The sequence below is a fragment of the Protopterus annectens genome, chromosome 1.part1 (genome assembly GCF_019279795.1).
Source record: "Protopterus annectens isolate FY-2018-M chromosome 1.part1, PAN1.0, whole genome shotgun sequence".
NCBI classification, from domain to species: Eukaryota; Metazoa; Chordata; order Ceratodontiformes; family Protopteridae; genus Protopterus; species Protopterus annectens.
Window position 1 is genome coordinate 811,687 of NC_056726.1, and position 21,688 is coordinate 833,374.

The 21,688-nt window shown below is 41.3% G+C and overlaps 1 protein-coding gene across 3 annotated transcripts in view; it reads right to left on the reverse strand.

Moving 5' to 3' along the window:
* Positions 1–21,688, reverse strand: part of KIDINS220 (kinase D interacting substrate 220) — a 2,951,961-nt gene that overhangs the window by 397,464 nt on the left and 2,532,809 nt on the right. For 2 of the 3 annotated variants that reach the window (XM_044073248.1, XM_044073241.1), the window contains exon 25: positions 15,906–16,019. The exons of the other annotated variant lie outside the window; for it this stretch is intronic. In XM_044073248.1, coding sequence (XP_043929183.1) covers positions 15,906–16,019 — 114 coding nt within the window. The remainder of the gene's footprint in view (positions 1–15,905; positions 16,020–21,688) is intronic. 3 annotated transcript variants of the gene reach the window in all.

Below are 21,688 nucleotides of genomic sequence, written 5' to 3' on the forward strand. Positions count from 1 at the left end.
GGCAAATGAATGGACTGGTTTAGGGCCACACCAGACACCACCTTGGGCATAAGGGAAGGATTAGTCCTGAGGGAAACCCTGTCCGCATGGAAGATAATGAAGGGTTCTACTGCCATGAGGGCCTGTAATTCAGACACTCTTCTTGCTGAAGTGATGGCTAGAAGGAAGGCTGTTTTCCAAGAAAGGAATTTCAACTCTACTGTTGCCGCTGGCTCAAAGGGGGGGGTGGGGGAGTAAGCTTTTCCAATACAAAGTTAAGGTCCCAGGCTGGAGTGGGAGCTCTCCTGGGGGTCTTAATTTTTTGGCCCCTCTAAGGAATTGCTTTAGCAAGGGGTGAGAGAAGAGGGGTGGCTCAGTATTATAATGTGCTAAAATGGCAGAGGCATGAATCTTAAATGATGAGAAGGATAGGCCCTTATGGAGCATTTCTGTTAAATACTCTAGAATATGAGGTAAGCTGGCCACCGTTGTGCCCATCCCCTGAGCCTGGATCCTGGAACAGTATCTTTTCCACTTTTCAGCATAGGATTTTCTGGTACTAGGCCTCCTTGCCTCCAGAATGACATCCAGCACCTGCTTGCTGAGGGATGCTAGAGGAGAGCTCATGGAATTAGCCAGGCTGCAAGGTTCAGTGTTTGAAGCTGAGGGTGCAGAATCTGGCCCGCCTGCTGGGACAGCAGGGAAGGGGTCTGAGGCAGGTGCCATGGTTGTAGCAGTGTCATACTGTGCTAGAGGGGGGTACCAGTGCTGGCGTGGCCAGTCCGGTGCAATCAGTATTGTCCTTGGCTTGTTCTGTTTGATCTTTAGTAGAACCTTCAAGAGGAGAGGTAGAGGGGGAATGGCATAAACCGAGATTCTTTCCCAGGTAAAGGACAGGGCACCCACTTTCCAAGCTTGACTGTGGGAAGTTCTGGTGCAGAAATTGTTCAATTGATAATTCTGAGGGAAGGCAAACAGGTCTACCTCTGGAGTCTCCCATTTGTTCCTCAAGAGGTTGAATATTTTGGGTTCTAGTTTCCATTCGTGTGAGTCCATGAGATTTCTGCTTAAATAGTCTGCCAGTGAATTTAGTTTGCCTTGCAGGAATTGAGCTTGTAGGTGTACTTGGTAGCTCAAAGCTGTGTTTCACAGAGCCATGGCTAGTTTGCAGAGAGGTTAAGAGTGTGTTCCTCCTTGCTTGTTTATGTACCACATAATTGTGGTGTTGTCTGTTTTTACCAACAGTTGTCCTGGAAGGATATGATCTTTGAAGGCTGTCAGAGCATTCTGTACAGCTAACATTTCTTTCTGATTGATATGCAAGTGCATCTGTCTTGGGTTCCATTTGCCCTGAATGCACTGCCCTGCCATGTGAGCCCCCCATGCATAGTCTGATATGTCTGTTGTTAGGGTTTGGGCTGCAGGGGGTAGAGTGAAAGGGAGTCCCTTGTTGTGGTAGCAGGCCTCTGCCCACCAAAGGAACTCTGTCCTTAGACTAGGAATGATATGAATCACTGTTTCCAGGTCAGGACTGCAACAGTGAAACATGATCATCATCTGAGGTAACACAGAGACCTTCAAATGTGGCTTACTCCTGTCGTCTCTCTTACAAGGCTCTAAGCAGATCTTGAAAAGGCTGCTCAGTAAGGAACTCACCTGAAAAGGGACATCCAGTATGTCCTGTTACAGGTCATCTGTAAAAGAAAACCAGTACCATGTCATCTGGCACAGATTCTTTAGTCTGCTGACATAATGAAAGCAGTAGCACAAAGCTAGAGCAGGTTCTGTGAAAGGCCACTGAGGAAGCTTTGCTAAGATTTTTATTCCCATTCTTTGGCACCAGAATTACTGAGATCCAGAGCAGGCTTTTTTCAGTCCCTGATCCATAACGGAGGAACGGAACTGAGGCAAATAAAGACAGCCAGTAAAACTCAAAGTGGCAAAGGACAACATCCACTAGCCCATCACATCAAAAGTGTATTGATCAGTTTAGAATCTACTAAAAGGACAATTATATTATTTTACCTTAAAATTAAAGTAAATTTATTCATATTTTTTCTCAAAGTAGTGTTCACTGATAACACATCAATATTTTAGTATTTGTATTACTTGCCACCTCTATCACATCATTATGTTTGAGATTTTGGAAACTGCTTAGCCTTGAAAATTTAAACTAGAATATCTTTTTTGTATAACAACCAAGAAAATGATCAGTGAAAAACAGCTCTACTTTCCAAGCATACACTTTTATTTTTTAAGAACAAAATTCTCTTATCGCCTCGGCCTTAAGGAATGTTCAGTCACTGTCGCAAACAGAATTAAGAATTTCTTATCAAAGGGGAAGAAATCTTAAGGATTTCTTGGTGCATGGAAAATATATAAGACCAACAGAAAAGATGTTGAAAAATGTGGAAATAAAGGGAACTTTTCCCTGTGGAAAATGTTCTATATGTCAATATATTATAACAAAAGTAGATAGAATAGGTAGAAAAAAGTTTGAAACATTGGGAACATACTCTTGTTTAAGCAAAGGTGTGATTTATACTATAGTTTGTTCCTTTAATAAACACTATATAGGAGAAACAAAAAGGTCATTGGCTGATAGAATAAAAGAGCATGTTAGAGATGGTAGAAATAATAAAGTTATGAGTCCTGTAGCGGAACACTTTAATAAAGAACATAAAGGTGAAATAAATACTATAAAAATAACAGTACTGGAACAAGTAACATTACAATATGAAAATGTGGAGTTATTAAAACACATATTGAGACAAAAGGAGTCTATCCTTATAATGAAATATAATACATTACTACCTAATGGATTAAATAAGGATTGAGTTTTTTATGAGTTTTTAACTTTAAGAATGTAATGGAATGTGTTTTAATGATTAGTATGTATATATATTAATTAAGATGTGTTTGAATTGAATATAAAAGGAGGGCTTTTTTAGTAATTTTACTATTTTTTAATTTAGTAGTTTTACTCTGTGGCTAAGGCTGAGGCGCTAGAGAATTTTGTTCTTAATAAATAAAAGTGTATGCTTGGAAAGTAGAGCTGTTTTTCACTGGTCATTTTCTTGGTTGTTATACAAATATGAGATATTTGGTTGTGACTATAGAATATCTTTTTGTTCAGAATGAGTTAAATGAGACAACGAAGTAAAGTTCATCAATGTTCACAGACACTGATTTAGACTCTTCTGTAGGGATGCTAGAGGGGCTATATCCACAGATGACCTCAACAGTCTGAATCTCTCTCCAAAGAAGGGGTCATATGGAGGGGAAGGTCGTACTGTCCATGTCTGTCTCAGAAACAGACCTATGTATTTCCTGATGTCAGGTGGACTGTGAATATAAATGAGACTGTCTATAATACTATGCAGACAAACAAAAAATAACTAGAAACCACAATGCCAAATGAACCAAGTCCAAAAAAAGTTAGATAATACACTTTAATAGGTCTGAATACTGAATGCAACTGGAAGGTTTTAATGTAATTGATTAATTAATTAATTCATTCATTGTAAAATTGTATAACTGATTAACTTTAGGGTTTTTTAAAATATACATGCATGTTTTCTAACATTTTTACTCCTTGAAGGCTATTGTAGCTGTGGCGCCGGAGTGTTATAAATGAGACTGTCCCCTAGTCCTAGCTCCAGCAGGAGGTGGGCCTGAAGTTATCCAAGGCAAGGGGCAGTGAAGCAAGTGAAATGGAAGGACTGACTGCTGAAAATGCCTAAAGTGGTGGATGCCACATGTGGCTCCAGGAAATTAAGAAGCCTACTTGGGACTTCCTTTGATAATCAACCTATGCTCCCTAGAGGTCAGATCAAAAAAATATGAAGAGAGATCCTACAACCTCATCAGACAGCACACACAACACTATAAAGATGTCATATTTCTATCATTCACATAGCTTGAGAAGACCTGCAGCCTCATGGAGGGCAAGAGTAGATATCCTTGAGTGTGATTTCTACCACTGATTCTTCTCTGAGGGACCCATAGGCTTGCTTTACATTAGCTGGATAACTGTGGTCCTGGTACTGATGATCCAGTGTGTGAAGGATAGCAATGACACACCATACACCAAGTTTCAAAAGAGTGAGAAACAAATGAAGAAACCACAGACTGCCACAGGGATTGATTTTGTAAGGGAAGGTTCAGGCTGAAGCTTGACTTGCAAATACTTACCTTCTTCTATTTCACCATGGCCCAACATCAAGTTGGATGCCTTACTGACAGTCTCTGCACCGCTTCCAACTATGGATGTCATTTTCAATGAGGTAATGTAGACCGTAAACTTCCTGCATCTTGCTTTATGGGTGGGCAGCTAAAATCCATGCATTGTAACGGTTCTTCTTAAAATGCACTTCCTCTAAGCCACTGCAAACAAGACTGGTGTAGATACTGACTTGTGATGTGATGAATGCAGAACACTTAAAAGGTTTCAACAGTTTAGGCACTGAACACGAGACCTACCCTACAATGTACATTACAACCTGAGATCCTAACTATGTGCATGGTGAAAAGAAATGGGGAACATAGGGGGCTGACTAAGCCCTCCTAAACTGATGGTCGAGGTCCTGATGGGCTACTAGGAAGTACATGTACTCTCAATCACATGAGCTACAGAACTTCCAAAACTGGGTATAGGTCAGGATATGAAAAAAAGGAAATTCATAGAGTCACACACTGCTGATAGCCTTCAAAGATTAACATAGGAAATCTGTTTGAGACAGGAAAAAAACAAAAAGACTACACAAGAGTTAAACTAATGGAAAAAAAAATATATATATATATATATATATATATATATATATATATATATATATGTGTGTGTGTGTGTGTGTGTGTGTATATATCTATGTAAATTACCAAAACATATTAAGTGAAATGTGCATTCAGAAAAATAATCCTTAGCATTTCTTCTGAAAGGCAACGTCCCCCATACGCCACAAAGAGGTCACAGCTCTTCCTATGCCACATTAACCTAAACAAAAACCTAACCTGAACAGATGCCAAACCAAATCTTCAGTCATAACCCAAATTCTAACCCTAAATTCACAGAACTGCACAATTACTACAGCTACTTCAGTAAGTGCAACATTTACACACACAAATATTCTCACAAAGTGTTAATACCTGTCCAAATAAAATTCTAAAATTCAACCGAAGACTAAACTGCCCACAAACAAGAACGATGACCTTTCTTTAGACAGCTTTATTGTTATGACGCCTGCACAAATGTAAAATATTTTCCCCATCTCTTACTCTGGGAATTCATAACACAGAAGTGGAAGAGGAGGACAGCTCCAATTTAAAGAGGTTAGCAGGATCCTGTAAGTATTGAGCCACTGGAAGATATGGGAAATGCTTGAGACATTGAGTTCAAGTTTTGACTATTACATCAACAAGAAAAAGAAGTTATGTACCTACCGTAACGTTCCATGTTAGTTGTTTTCATCTTACCTTCTTTCTTGCTGGTTGGGATCGGAGCCGATCTTCGGCTCTGACTCGGCCATCTTCTATAGCTCGAGAGCTGTTTAATGGCTCAAGGCTACCTCTTATCCCATGATGCCTAGCGCTAGCTACCCAGATCTCATTTGAAATAGCTAACCGCAGACATAGCTATAGAAAGGACCCCTCCAAACAAAAGGTTAAGTATACCTGTCTTATTCTCCAAGTCAGTAGAGGAAACAAACCAGAGAACACTCAGCCAGTGAAACCTGAAGTCCTCTCGGTCCAATAGGATAGGGGGGGGGGGGGCGCAAGAAAGAAGGCGAGATGAAGACAACTAACATGGAACGTTATGGTAGGTACATAACTTCTTTATGTTAAGTTGTCAATCTCGCCTTCATTCTTGCTGGTTGGGACAGCGTCCCTAGCACCTACAATCCTGGGTGGCTCATTGGAACGGACCCTTCAGAACAGTGGAACCAAAGTTAGCTCTAGTCCTGGAGACCAAATCCAACTTGTAATAAGAAATAAAGGTATGAGGATTTGCCCACGTAGCAGCGGCACAGATAGAGTCCATGGGCAACTTAGACTGGAAGGCTACAGAGGTGGCTAAGGCCCTAGTAGAATGACCCTTCGGTTTGATAGGCAAGTCTTTGTTCCTTAGTTGATAGATAAAGGTAATGATGTGAGACAACCACCTGGATAAGGTCACTTTGGAAACTGGGAGACCCTGTTTGCCTCAAGCATAGGAGAGTAATAGTTGGTCAGACTTCCTTATATCCTTCGTCCTATGCAGGCAGAAACGTAATTGTCTATGAACATCCAATTGATGTAACTTGTATTCTGCCTTGTTGGTGTGGTTAGGAAAAAACACAGGTAGGTCTACAGATTGATTCAAATTATTTGTGTATGAAGATATTGCCTTCTCCCTTGTGATTAAAAGCGCAAACCTCTTTACTTCTTAACCTATCTCAATATCTGGGGATTTACTCATCATTGTAATTGTGGAATTTAATAGAATGCATTTGTAATGAGTCTCTCTGTATTTTGAATGTTGCTGATGTTAGTCTATGTATTGTTGTTCTTTTCAAATGTGGAGCTTTTCTCCCCGGGTCTCTGCTGAAAAGGGATATGTATCCAGTCAGACTAACCCGGTAAACAAATGTAAAATAAACAAATGTAAAATAAAATAAAAATAAATAAATATTTTCTGAGCAGACTTTCAAAAGAAAAGAGGGATTAGTCCTCAGAGCAACCCTGTCCTTATGAAATACTAAGTATGGAGGACGGACACATAGTGCCTGAAGTTCAGAGACTCGTCTGGCTGAAGTAATAGCTACCAGAAAGAGTTTTCCAAGATAGAAACTTAATGGAGCAGGATGCTGCAGGTTCAAGGGGGGGCATAATCAAGGATGTTAGTACCCGATTAAGGTCCCAAGGAGGAGGGAGATCTCTCACTGGGGGTCTAAGGAGAGTAGTCCCTCTTAGAAAGGCTTTACTTAGCTTATGAGACATAATGTTTGCATTACACCACCCCACATGAAAATTTAAAATGTCCACTAATTGAACCCTGATTGTAGCAGAAGCAGACCCCGAATGAAAGAGTTCTGTTAAGAACTCAAGATTTCGTGGAGAGGGGCTGTGAAGGGATCTATGTTCCTAGCCTCTGCCAAACAAGAAAAACATTTCCATTTGCTAGCATAAGTCCTTCTAGTGGTAGACTTATGGGAGGAGACAATAATGTCACGTACTGCCGGGGAAATGCTGGGAAGCCTGGCTAAGGTTGGAAGTGGGGCAACCAAGCTGTAAGCTGGAGTGTTTGAAGGGATTGATGTAGCCCTCCTGATTGATGGATCAGTAGGTCTGGAATCAGATCCAGAGTCCAGGGCTGCTCAAGAAGGTAACGGTGCAGAAACAGAAACCATATCTGTCGAGGCCAGTAGGGGGCAATGAGGATCATCTTGCAACCCAACGAAATTGCTTTCTGTATGAGTTTTGGTATCAGGGGAAATAGAGGGAAGGCATAAAGAAGTCCCTGGGGCCAATCGTGGACTAGAGCATCTCTGGGAGAGTGACCTGGAAGCGGAAGAAGGGAGAAGTAGTTGCTGCATTTGGTGTTGAAGGGGGTGGCAAAAAGATCGCAGCAAGGTTGCCCCCATTTGCGGAAGATCAGATCCGCAACTACCTGACTCAAGAGACCACTCGTGAGGCATGAGAATAGTTCTGCTGAGGCTGTCTGCTATGATGTTGGACGTTCCAGGGATGTGCGTCGCAATCAGAAATCGTTGGGAGGAAATCGCCCACTGCCAGAGTATGAGCGCTTCTCGACATAGGGGGTAGGACCTGATTCCGTCCTGCTTGTTGATGTTCCACACCACTGACATGTTGTCCGATTGTATTGCAATGGTCCCAGAAGGGAGAGAGTCCTGAAGAGCTTGCAATGGTAGGAGCACGGCTCTCATTTCTAGGACGTTTATATGCAGATGGTACTCGTGAGTCTGTCAAGTGCCTTGGACTGTCCTTCCCTGATAATGCCCCCCCCACACCCTATCAGGGAGGCGTTTGTGGTCACTGTAGCAACCGGAGGGGGCTGAATGAAGGGTCTGCCCTGAGTCACTAGTGGGGAGACCATCCACCAGGAAAGGTGTCTTTTGCATGCTTCTGTAATCATGATCTGTTGGAAGGGCCACTGTGTGAATAGAAGCCATTGAAGGATTCTCATTTGAAAGCGGGCCAGGGGTATCAGAAGAACTGCCGCTGCCATAGAGCCTAGAGTTTGAAGGATGTACCTGACTTGTACCCTTTTGCACTGCATGAGGAATTGAACTTGCTGGCGAATTGTGGACACCCTGTCCGAAGGTAGCTTTGCGTACATGCTCCTTGTATCTAAGTCAGCTCCTACATAAGTAATAGATTAACAGGGCAACAAGGCAGATTTTTCAAAATTTATAGTAATACCTAGCTGGGAGCAAATTGAAATTGTATAGTCCCTGGCTTGAAGAAGTCGATGCCTGGTAGTAGAAGTGAGGAGCCAGTCATCTAGATATGGAAACAACTGGAATCCTCGACACCTCATGTGAGCCGTGACCAGTGCCATACATTTGCTGAACACCCTGGGGGCTGTGGTGAGACCAAAGGGCAGAGCTCTGAACTGGTAATGACTGGCTCCCAGCAGGAAGCGAAGGAACCTCCTGGAGCGTCTGTCCATCTTGATATGAGAGTACGCATCCTGGAGATCTATGGAGCACATCCAATTGTCCTGACCCAGAAAGGGTAGAATGGACTGTAGCGTGTCCATCCGAAACTTTGTTCTTTGAACAGACTTGTTCAGTCTGCTGAGATCCAAAATAGGTCTCCAGTCCCCTATCTTTTTTGGTACCAAAAAGAACCTTGAGTAAGTTCCGGATCCGTGTTGGTCTACCGGGGCTAACTGGATGACTCTTTTTTTCTAGCAGTTTTGAAACTTCTATAACTGCTTGGTCCCTCAGATTGGGTGAAACATCTGAGAGGGACTTGCGTGACGGTAAAGGCGGTTGAAAGAATGGGATTCTGCAACCTCAGATATGACTGAATGTACCCATTTGTCTTGCGTTAGGTTTAGCCAGGCTTTTGGGTACAATGAAAGTCTTCCCCCGACTGCCTCCAGAGGCAGACAGTCAGGCAACCCTTCAAGGATGTTGGAAGGGCTTGTCAGAGAAAGATTCTCTGCTGCCCTGGTTCTGCGGACCCCCTCTGCCATGAGGGCGGCGTCTGTTATTATTTCCTCCTCTTCTCCTGGAGGAAAAATCACTACGCGTGTCAGACAAAGCTCCCTGGTATTTCCAAAACCACATTTTCCCACTCTTCTGACCCTTGGGGTATGGTCTGGAAGGAGTGGAAAAATGGACTCCCACAGCAGAGAGAGTCTTGCCTTCTTGCTCACACCTAGTGAGAGTGTCTTTCCCCTATGGTCCAAAAAGAAAGGAACCGTCAAAGGGAGTGTTGGTGAATGATGCCCTAAAGAGTTCCGCAAAATTACACAGCCACATCCATGCATGTCTCCGAAGTGCCACTCCTGTGCCTGCGGCTCTACTTGCACCACTGGCTGCGTAGGAAATTAACCTCATGGAGGAGTTGACTACTGAGTTAAGGGTTGCCAGCTGAGAAGCCACTTTAGCCTGAGCCCCTTCAGCTAATGGTCTCCGAGTTCTTTCAGGAGATCCCTCTGAAGCCTGGTGAAATGGCATAAGTAATTCAGTGACCTCATGGAGAAGGTCGCTGAAGCAAACATTCGCTTCCCGTATCTGTCCATGGTCCTGGACTCCTTGTTAGGAGGATGGACAGAGGAAGAAGTTTCCGCTAACTCCTTTTTAGTGGCTGCTGCTACCACCATGACATCCAAGGGAACACCCCTAGTAAGGAACTGCTTGTCAGTGGGAGCAGTGATAAACTTGCTTGGTCTCCTCTGGGTTGGTTCCACTGTATCCGGGGTTGACCAAGCACTTTGAGCCACCACTGACATTAGAGGATCGAAGGGCGGAGAAACCCAGGAGATGGAAGGTCAGGAACCGAAAGCATCCAGGAATGCGGATTCATCCTCGGTAGGGTCTAGGGTATTCCAGTTCCCCTTCTGCTTAAGCATTTCTAGGATGTTTGAGAAGGAAACCTCTTCAGAGAGGGATCTCGGGGACCCTTCCGATTCATCCAAATCCGTATCCAAAGTGACAGACTCGGGGGAGTCAATGTGCTTCCTCTTGCACTTCTTCCGAGGGGGCTCCTCTGAATGATCAGGGGAGGCCTCGGAAGAAGAGGAAACACCCAATGGGGTGCCCTGGAGCACTGGTTCCCCACGCTTGGGGTCTGGAGGAGGGACAGCTGTTGACGCAGGCACTACGGGGGATGGAGCCAGTGGGGTCAAAGGTGGAGCTGACTGGGAGGCCAGCACATTCCTCATGACATCGAAGGCGCCCCTGCCACGATGCAGAGAAGGCTCTGGCTCCGAGGAGACCGGAATCCTCTGCACTGAAGGAGACGGCTCTGAGGTCGATGTAGGAGCCGAGCTCACCTGTGCCGATGCTCCGAGAGGGAGAGCGGGGTCGGACAAGGGTCCGATGCTACTCGCCCCCTCGGAGCTGACGAGGGAGTCTTGGCACCCAGATCCCTCAACGGAAGGCACCATCGAGGGGATCGGAGCCGATGATGGATCCAAAGTAGAAATCGTTATCGGAGCCGACAGTTCCATGACTCGAGCCCCAATAAACTCCGGCTCCGAGCTCAGTGGAGTCAGAGGAGGAACATCGATAGAAACAGACAGAGCCGACACCTGATGAGGAGGGCTGGACAACATTTTGGCCAGTGCCTGCGACTTCAACAACCTACTGACCACTCTCTCCAAGTCGTGGTCCGAGAGCCTAGAGGACCGAGAAGAGTGTGAAGATCTGTGACTGCGGTCACTCTGCAAAAGGGGAGACTTTGGAGAAAGAAAGCGAAAATCAACAAGAAAAGAAAAAGAAAAACCTCTAGTTGGGCAGCAGCTCAATTTTCCAGCCTTAACACAAGAGATGGCTTCCTACAACTTAAGGAGGAAAAAATGAAATCAAATGCACTCTGGTGTGTGCAAATAGGTGAGACACTGGAGAAATATACAAAGTCAAATGACAAAAAGGCTGAAAAAAAAACAAATAGAAAAAGCTTTAAATAGCTATATAGATGAGCAGAAAAACCTGCAGAAATCCGAGACTGGAATGAAGGAAAGTATCTAAACAAGGTTTCACAAGCACAGCAGTTTCAAATAATAGTAGCATTATAACACAGAGCACCAACAGAAAACTTCAGATTTTCTTTTCTATACACTGCCTTAATTTTATTGAAGTACAAAATAAGCAAATGGATTGGTATTCTGCAGCAATATTTTTAACTGAGATGGTACATATCTGGATGTTCAAACTCTGGCCAGAAGAAAGCAGCTGAGACTTAAACGATGCAATCATACCAGCAGAAAGAGCTGCTCCTAACAAAATTGTTGTCAGAAAAGTAAAATATCAACCATTCCAGAGTACTTGTGGAAGATGATTATGCTCTGTACACTAGGCAAAATAAAGCAAGTTTATTGAACTGGGATGTTGAGAGGGATAAGCAACATTTAAGATGCTAAATTCATTTGTCTTCAAAACAGTTTTTCCTGGAGGATCAAAGACATTATTGGATGCACAACAACTAATGTAGGAAAAAGTTAAGCCAACAAAAAATGCACCACTGAGATGAAGGGGAATCTGCTTCTTAATCTTCTGACAATAAGAGAGACTTTGCCGATGAAATATTTTCAGTTCTTCAAAAGGAAGACATTTACTCTCAAAGAGAATCTCTTGAAATCCACATCTCAACATGCAGCATACAGGATTATGATAGGGTCTCCAACAGTAATAAATATATTATGTGTTCAAGACATGGATGCCGAAAAATTCAGAGATACAATCAAAATTCTTTGTAGTACATGAAGGTCTATTTGCTCCATGTATGTACTAGTTTGTGAAAAGCAAGATAAAAAAATTCAATGTGTTGTGACAGCTTGGAAAGCTGGTAAAGCAGTTTGGGAGTGGTTGATGTCCTTATATATTCTCTGCCTAAGGAAACGAGTTTGATTCAAAATGCTACGTATACTTTAGCAGACATAAGGCAGAAATGAGAGTTGAAATGAAGCAGTTTTCATGTTCTGCTGTTGTTTACTGGCAAGTGTTGTCTGCTTTAATGCAGACTCTATGTTAACCATGCATAGGAATCCTTAACAATTGTTAAGCACCCTGCTAAGCGTTGTTAAGGTCAGGTCTCACCCTACAGTAGCACTGAACCAAAATGTAATTTAGTCATTTCTTGAGCATAATCATGAAGCTCCATACACCACAACATGGTTATGATCACAACCCTGTCATAATCAACTATATTATGAATTAAAGTGACCTTTGTCAAAGAAAGTGTTAATGTACTGTTATTGTGCATAAACATTCTGCATTAACAAAACAAAATGCATAACCAGCTCTGAAGGTAATAAGGCCATTCACTTAAGTGTACCCCTATGATTCTAACTTTGTTTCTATGACTTAAGTCAGTGCAAAACTAAACTAAAGCTAGTGAAAAATTAACCAGCTTTCAACTGTTACTCATTGGTGGCTTATCTTCACTCAGGACCCATGCTTTGCCATCTGCAATCCTATTGCTCTGATGTTACAAACATATTCCTGTTCACTGTTGATTTATAACTATCTATTTAAAAATTTGCTGAAAAAATAGAGAAAAACAATCCTCAGTGGAATCTTGGTCTAAGAATGTCTCCAACAATTTGGTGCAAAACTGCTATGAAGCAACCAATGGATTTTGTGCCGACCAATATGACCAACCAACCTCAGTCTCTTTAAGAGGAAAGGAAGTCAACTGACTACATTACAGTTTGGTTGCTATATGTTGCATTCTGACTGGCAATCAACTTCTAGAACTGCAGGCGAAGGCTGGAGAAGGGGAGGCATAAGCTGATGAGTACACTTTACAGACTGTCCATCACCATGATATTTTCAGTTACCAGGCCGAATTAAAAACAGCCCAGTAATGTGATACCCATGGTGTTTTTTTGCTTATGCTCATGGTCAACAGATATGCATTTACAGATAAACTAAACAACTTCCAAGCTGAGTCAAAATTACTGCAAGAGACTAATGGCTGAAGCCAGCACAGTACGCCCTTGTGTGCTCACTACTCATATCTCAAAAACAATGAACCGACAAACTAGGTAAAAGGCACTGCTGGGAACTGTGACAACGAACACTTTAGGACTAAAATCAAGAAACTCTTTAATGCGAAACCATAAAAACAAAACAGTAATGTAAAGCACTTTTCATCTGGCTACATAGCCAGACTTCTTCAGACAAAGAAAGCAAAAAGTTTGCAGCATTAAGTATTTACCCTGTACCTTCCTATTAAACTAACCAATAAAAACATCTACATAGAAGCAATTAAAAGTCAGTAATTAAATAATGTTAAAACAGCCAGGTTCAGCATTTTCCAACTTGAAAAGCTACAAATAAGTACTAAGCAAGCAACCCCACCATCCCCACACACCAAATAAAACATTTTACCATAAAATTTATTACCAAATATAATATTAAATATTGGTTAAGAGTTTACTTAAAATTTACACTTAAACTTGTTAAAATTATTTTATACTGTCTCTAGATACCTAACCTCAGCCGACTGGCACTTGCGAACTGCTTCTGCTTCGGGCACCGCACCGCAAGAAAGACTGATGTAATGGCATCGGCTGCATGTTTTATACCCCTGACGACCTGATGTCATGGAAGAAGGGACAGCAACTGACGCAGGACCCAAAACTTTGTTAATCAGGCTGACTGAGGGCAACCTGCCAGCAGATTACCCAAATGTAATGACTGCAACAGTGAAACACGAAGAACATCCTGTTGTTTACACAAAGTGCTGCTAATATACTCCATTAACTACAAAAATGTAACTGTGCTGGAAAATGCTGAACCTGGCTGTTTTAACATTATAACTGGTTAATTATTTTAATAGGAAGGTACAGGGTGAATACTTAATGCTGCAAACGTTTTGCTTTCTTTGTCTGAAGAAGTCTTGCTATGTAGTGAGATGAAAAGTGCTTTACATTACTGTTTTGTTTTTTGGTTTCGCATTAAACAGTTTCTTGATTTTGGTCCTAAAGTGTTCGTTGCCTCTGCTCCCAGCAGTGCCTTTTACCTAGCTCACTACTCATATGTCATGAATTCATGGAGCAAGAGAGAGACACAGAGAAAGAGATGGAAGAAGTAATTTTTTCTGGGATACTTCTAAGAATAAACAGAAGCTGTGACAAGAAGTTGCTTTCTTGGGTTCAGGAAACACTTTTTAGCATATTCACTACCAAACGTTTCATAGACTCTAGTAACTTGCCCTTCAAATTTACAATACAGAACATGTGCAATTAACTTTAAGTATTATTTTTTTAAACATGTTCCAGGCACTATATGCGATATACACAGTAGATGGGCAGCTTTCTTCAAAGACAGTCAGCTGTGCCCAACTCAAAGGTTCACAACAAGAAATGTTTCCTTAGACCTCAAGTTGCCATATGAAATCTTTGGTTGTATTTGTATCCGATTAGATAAGGGTGATGATGTATGTAAATGAATGACGACAAAGTAAACAACAACTGACCTCTCTTTCTTTGTAAAAACAATTAATCAGAACTGAAGTATTTTAATATATTTAGGGAACTAAAACAAAACATTAGAATTATTTTTAAACTAAACAGATTCTTGGCACCGAAAAGTATTCACAGCATCCAATTAAATTCAAGGGACTGGCTACAATAAACATGCGGGAAGCCAGAGCCGAAATACCAAAGTTCAAAGGTTACAGTCCACAGCCCTGGGCTCTACAGACGAAAAACATTTCTGAAAGACTAAGGCTATTAGATACATTAATATTAAAATTTTCCACTTGAAATGAAGATCTTCTACTTAAGACTTATTAAAAACTGTACACTATCACAAACTGATCATACTTAAACCTATTAAGCAGAAAAAGCATATTACTTTGCTTTTGCAGAAGGCATTTTGCTTCAAAATAATACTTTGTTTACAGCCCCACTGGCAAAGAGAGATAAATTGCTGAGTTTTGCTTCATATGACTTTGGTTTTGGGAGAAGTTAGTATGGGAGAGGTGGGGACTTGATGACAACTGCTTGCTCACCCATCTAAGGAGAGTAGCAACGGTTTGTCCGTGGGACTTCGACTTCCACAGCGCCATCATCTGAAAGCTGCATGTGGAAAGACACATGCTCCTACTTTTTGCATACATGTGCAGAAGTTACACTACAGTGTGGGGAATATAATGGCTAAGGTGTTGACCTCACAGACACAAGGTATAGAGCTTGATTCTCACCTTCGGAAGAGAAACTGTCTAGGCTTAAAATGTCCCACAAGGGCAGAGCCTAGTACTTACCTATGAACCTAAAAATAAAAAAGCTGCACTCCCATTCTTGGGACTTGACACTTGCCTCAAAGGAGGACAAATTAAACAGTGAGCTCTCTTCCAGAAGGGTAAAGAACAGGCTGACGGACTCTTAGTCCAAAGATTAACCAGCCTTGACGTCATGTGGGATAGGAATCCCAAAAAATACATTTCCTTACTAAACACTGCATATTGTGTATCTGCAACACTAAAGACAATCAATTTATATACCATTAGTCTAAGACATCTGATATAATCTAACATTTAAGCCAGATAGCTTTATTTTAACAAATTAATTCAGTGTTTAGGAAGTGACACATTATAGCAGTAGAATTAGTATACACAAAGGACAAACTGCCCAATTTATTTAAAACTCTATTCAGAAACTATTTTACTGGTTAGTAATGCAAAATATATAAAAGAAAAACAAGATTCTAAATGTTAACTTATAAGTTATCCTATGTAATACTTACTAGGCCACTGCTCTGATCTCTGGATAAACCCATTTTTACAGATGAACGTGAGGTGGGATGAAGTGTATTGCCAAAGTATAGCCTTGGCATGTAAACATGAGGGGCAAAATATGGCTATGGAAAACAAGCGTAAAAATAAATAAAAATGTGAGGAATCAAAACATGCAATGGCTTTTAACAGAAACAGATGAAAATAAACAATGTAATACAGGACAATAACACAAAATAATGGCAGAAAAACTGATTTTATTTGCAGCACTGATTTAACCTACTTAAACTGTAAGTATACTAATTCCTGTAAACTAGAATGTGTTTGTTTTATTATAAGTGAAACTTTGCAATTTATTAAACACACAGTAAAGAATGTTCAGGAACCTATATTAAGAATCTGTGTTTCAATGTTTAAACAAATGGAACAAAGGGTACTTCCTGCAAAACAAACAATAGCAAATGACAGAATGGACAGTAACACTGTTCTGCAAAAGAATAGATTACTTTGTTTTCTACTTACTGTACTTGCTTGTACTTTCTCTTTTTCACTGTGCTTGAAAATGTAGTTGTTGAAAATGGACCGTTCTGGTCCAGTCTACAAACTTAAATGAACAAATTAAAAAAAAAAGAAAAGAAAATCTTTCAAACGTGATCTGTGTCTTAGACATCAGAGATCCGGTGGCCCATACTTCAGTGCTGTAACAATCGATTCTTTGCATACTTTTAAGGTCTTTAAACGTATGGTGTACTGGACTCTAACACAACAAAAAATTGCAAAAGGACTAGAGGGTCTGTAAAAAGTCGGTGAAGTTCTGATTCATTCTATCTGCAACAGTATGCAGAGTAAGTCTGCTATGACTTGGGTAAAGCTCAGGATGTGTCTATGTATATACAGCAGCCTTAATTTTACTAATATGACTATGATGCAGGAAAGAAAAATTATGACAAATAGGTCAGTTATCTATTATTCCCATAACTCAATAATAATGACTTCCTAAGTTTAGAAAATGGACCCCACAAGTAATACTACAACAGTCTGAAAAATAAAAAAATCAAGCAAGCACGCTTTAGAAGAAAGCTTGTCTTGCGCATGCACACACACACACATATATATATATATATATATATATATATATATATATATATATATATATATATATATACACACACATACATACATGTATACATACACACACGCGCACACACACAAACACACAAATGCATTCACTTGCGCAAAGCAATGCTCGTTGAAGGGGTGCATTTCTTTTCTCTGAAGTATCTCATGGAGCACATTTGTGTGAAAAACAATCTAAGATGGAATTCCATAAATGTACTGCTAACTGTGCTGTGATTGGTGTTTAGGACACCTCAGTCGACAAAGTGAATAAATAATTATACAAAGGTTGTGTGCGCTCTTAACAACACAAAAATAATGTCAGCTTTTTAAATGCTTACCACAATAACTTCAATTTTTAATATGTATTAACTGAGCATTTTACAACTAAAATGAGTATAATAAAAAAGTTATATTCTTACCATCACTAGGCATCTGTGTTGTCCATTTTCATTTTTCCTCAACACTTGGGTTCAGATCTGATCCTTGGATCAGACTCGGCCAACTTGCACCAGACTTAAGATCCTCCTCCCTCTGCCCATCATGCTCTACTGCATCCAGAAAGCCTCAGATCGAGTTTGCTGCCCAATTCTCATAGTAAAACAGAGACAGGAATAGTCTGACAGAAAGTCAGGGCTCAAACCTGGAACTATTGGTTCCAATACAATCCAATAGGCTTCTCCAGGAACTTGGATTGGGGAAGAATGAAAATGGGCAAGACAGATGCCTAGTTATGGTAAGAACATAACTTTTAAATCTGATGCCCTTTTTATTGTTCCTCAATCTACTGGGCAGAGTACCCAGCAGCACTGATTATGGGTGGCCTTCATTTAAGGATATTCTGGAGTACCACCAAACAAAAGGTGTCTCTCTTTCTAGAAATAATATTCAATTTGCAATGAATAAAAAAGTATGAGCATTGGACCATGTAGCATTGGACCATGTAGCTGCAGCACAAATGTAGTTAATACATGTTCTTGACCAAAAACTAGATAATGTGGCCATGGATCTGGTTGAATGAGCCTTGGGAGGTTTAGATAATGTCATGCCTTTCTGAGAATAAATCAAGGAAATAAAATAAGTTAACCATTTTGCTAGAGAGACTTTGGATACTGGATAACCTAGTCTCTTTGGAGAAAAGGAAAAATAAAGTTGGTCTGATTTTCTGAATTATCTTGTCCTGTGAACATAAAAAACACAACAGTCTGTGCACATCAAGATGCAGCATGTACTCTCATTTACTGGAAAAATTTGGAAAGAAAATTAGTAAATGGATGGATTGGTTAATGTTACTCTCAGAGGCCACTTTAGGTAAAAAGAAAGGGTTTGTTCGTAAGGAAACCCTACCCTTATGAAAAATGATGTAAAGAGATTTTAAAGAGACAGCCTGGAGTTCAGATATTCTCTTTGCGGATGTGATGGCTACAAAGCAAACTGTTTTCCATGATAGAAACTTCAAATCAGATTTAGCTGAAGGCTCAAAAGTTTTTTGCATTAGGCCTTGTAGTACAACTGTCTGATCTCAAGGTGGTGAGGGATCTTTTATTACAGGCCTTAGAAGAAAAATTATTTTCATGAAAGCTTTACATAGCTTGGATGAAGCCAGATAAGTATGTATGTTCCCCTTGTGAAAATTAGAAATTGCTGCCAAGTGACGTTTAATTGCAGAGAAACTAGCTTCCTCATAAAGCATGGTCAAGAAGTGAAGAATCCTAGAGACTGGGGCAGAAAAGGGATCAATGTCTTCATTCAAAGCCCACAGGGAGAATCCTTTCCATTTGCTTTTGTTTACTTTTTTACTAAATTCTTTTTGAGAAGCCAAATAATATTATGAACAGGGGAAGAAAGCCTGAGATGTCTAACTATTACTGGAAGAGGAGAAACCATGTGGTTAGTCTTAGGGCTTGAATGTTGGGATGCTGAATCCTGGATGGATGTGGCAGAAGATCCAGAGTTGGCTCCAGTATCCATGGAGAATAATGATGACGAGATGGATGGGAACCATACCTGCCAAGGCCCAGAAGGGGGCAAAGAGGATTACTGAACTCTTCAGCCTGCTTGCCTTCTGTAAATATTTTGGAGGAGGGTAAGCATAACGGAGACTCGTGGGCCAAGTGTGAACTGCAGCATCTCTCTGCGACTCCATTGACGAGGTATCAGATGCACAGTACTTGCTGCACTTGTTGTTGAGGAGATTGGCAAACAGATCGCAGCAAGGTCGGCACCGATGTCATAAGACCTTCCCTAGCATAGACTGATCAAAAGACCATTAATGGGGCATCACAATGGATCTGCTTAGTTTGTCCACTAGCACAATGGTTTTCCTCAAAAAGTATACAGCAATTAGAAAGCGGTCTGATGAGATTGCCCATTCCCATACTCTCATGGCCTCTCTGCAAAGGAGATAAGATCAAGTTCCTCCTTGTTTGTTGCTGTACCAAACTACAGACATGCTGTTGGTCTGAACTGCAATAGTCCCCAATGGCAGAGCATTTGAAATGCTTGCAATGCTAATAGGTCCGCTGTCATCGTTAGGACACTGATATGTAACTTGGTCTCTTGGGGGGATCACATGCCTTGGATCGTTCCTCCCAAGAATTGCCTCCCCCACCCCAATTGAGAAGTGTCCATGGTCAGTGTGGCCACAGGAGCTGGTAGAAAAAAGGGTCTATCCAGGTCTAAATTGTCCGACTGTACCCACCATCACATGTGTTGTTTGCAAACTGGGGTGAACCTGAATGGAAAGGATAGAGGTTGATACAGAATGGACCATAGTACAGCTAAAGTGTATTGTACAACCTGCATAAAGAAGTGTGTCAAAGGAAGAAGTATGATGGCCTTTGCCATGGAACCTAATGCCTGCAGTATTGACCTTGCTGGAGGAGCTGAATGAGCAAGGAAAAATGGACTTGACTCCTTATAGTGAAGATACAATGTGGAGGTAAAGAGGCTATCTGTTTTGTCATGTCTAGAAGAGTACCAATGAATCCCAGGCTCTGGACTGGGGTTAGGTTTGACTTGGCATGATTTATAGTTATGCCCAAGCAATAGCAAATCTGGAGCAAATAGTCCCTGGTATGTAGAAGTAGATGCTTGGAGGGGTAGGTGAGGAGCCAGTCGTCTAGATATGGAAACACCTGGAACTCCTTTAGTCTCAAATGAGCGAGCTGCTACTACCGCCATGCATTTGGTAAACACCATGGGAGCTGTGATAAGTCCAAAGGGTAGAGCTCTGAATCGGTAATGACTGGCTCTCAGCTGGACATGAAGAGGTCTTCTGGATCATCTATTTTGATAAGATAGTGTGCATCCTGAAGATCTGTACAGTACATCCAACTGTCCTTGTATAGAAAGGGTAGAATGGACTGGACCATGACCAGTTGAAAATTAGCTTTCTTTACGTACTGATTTAAGTTGCTTAGATCCAAAATTGGTCTGAGGTCCCCTGTTTTCTTTGGCACTAAAATTAAGCATGAATACGTTCTGAATCCTATCTGGTCTGGAGGGGCCTTTTGGATGACACTTTTGTCTAGCAACTTCTGAATTTCTTTTTGCTGCTGTCTTCCACTGACTGGATGGAACATTGGGAAGCTTCCTCTTTTTGCGAGATGGAAGAAGGGAAATTGGTATGTAATAACCCATGCATATTATGCTTAGCATCCATGTATCCTGTGTTATACTTGCCTAGGCATTTGGGTGCAAAGACAAACGACCCCCCACTGCCTCCAGATTTGGACAGTTGGGCAGCACTTCTGAAAGAGAATCTCTAAAGCCCTGATTCTGCGGACCTCCTCTGCCTCTAGGGTAACATCTACCATTGAAATTTCCTCCTCCATCTATGGAGCAATTCTCACTGCGTGAGATCTTGGAAATGTCTCTGAGATTTCCAGAATCACATCTTCTTGCCACCTCTGTGATTCCTAGAAAAGGTTCATTGAGGCACAGAAAACCTGATTCCTACAACAGAGTCTTTCCATTTTGTTCCCTGTGGGTAAGTGTCTCTTTTACTGATGGCACAAATAAAAAAGTGCAATCAAACACAGCATTAATAAAAAAAAACATTTTAAAGGGTTCTGTAAAGTCACAAAGCTGCATCCAGGCATGTCTCCTTATGACAATACCTGAAATGGCTGCTCATGAGGTGCCTTGAGCTGTGAGAGAGATCAACCTCATAGAAGCACTGGATATGTACAAAACAGTGGCCAGTTGAGAGGATGTCAGTTTTGAAATACACAGCAAACATGGACTCGAAGAGTATTTGAAAGCTCTTTGGTCAAATCTCTCTGAAACACAGTAAAATAAAATGTGCCAGGTAATTTAGTGACCTCAGGGCAAAGGCTGCCAAGGCAAAAACCTGCTTTCCAAACCTGTCCAATGCTCTAGACTCCCTGTTAGGTAGATAGACAGTGGAGCTCTGTTACATTAGCTCTTTCTTGGTGGCAGTAACCACCACCACAGCATCAACCAGGACCCCTTTGCTCCAGAATGGTCAGTCGGGGGGGGGACTTATCAGGTTTATTAGGAATGGGGTTTGATGGTACCCAGTTCCTTCCAAGCCCGATGGGTAACTAAATCAGTAAGTTCATCCACCAAAAGGTAATCCAAGATGCAGACAGGCCTGGGAAGACCAGTCACCTTTCTGTTCCAAGATCACTAGAATATCTCCAAAGCAGGTGTC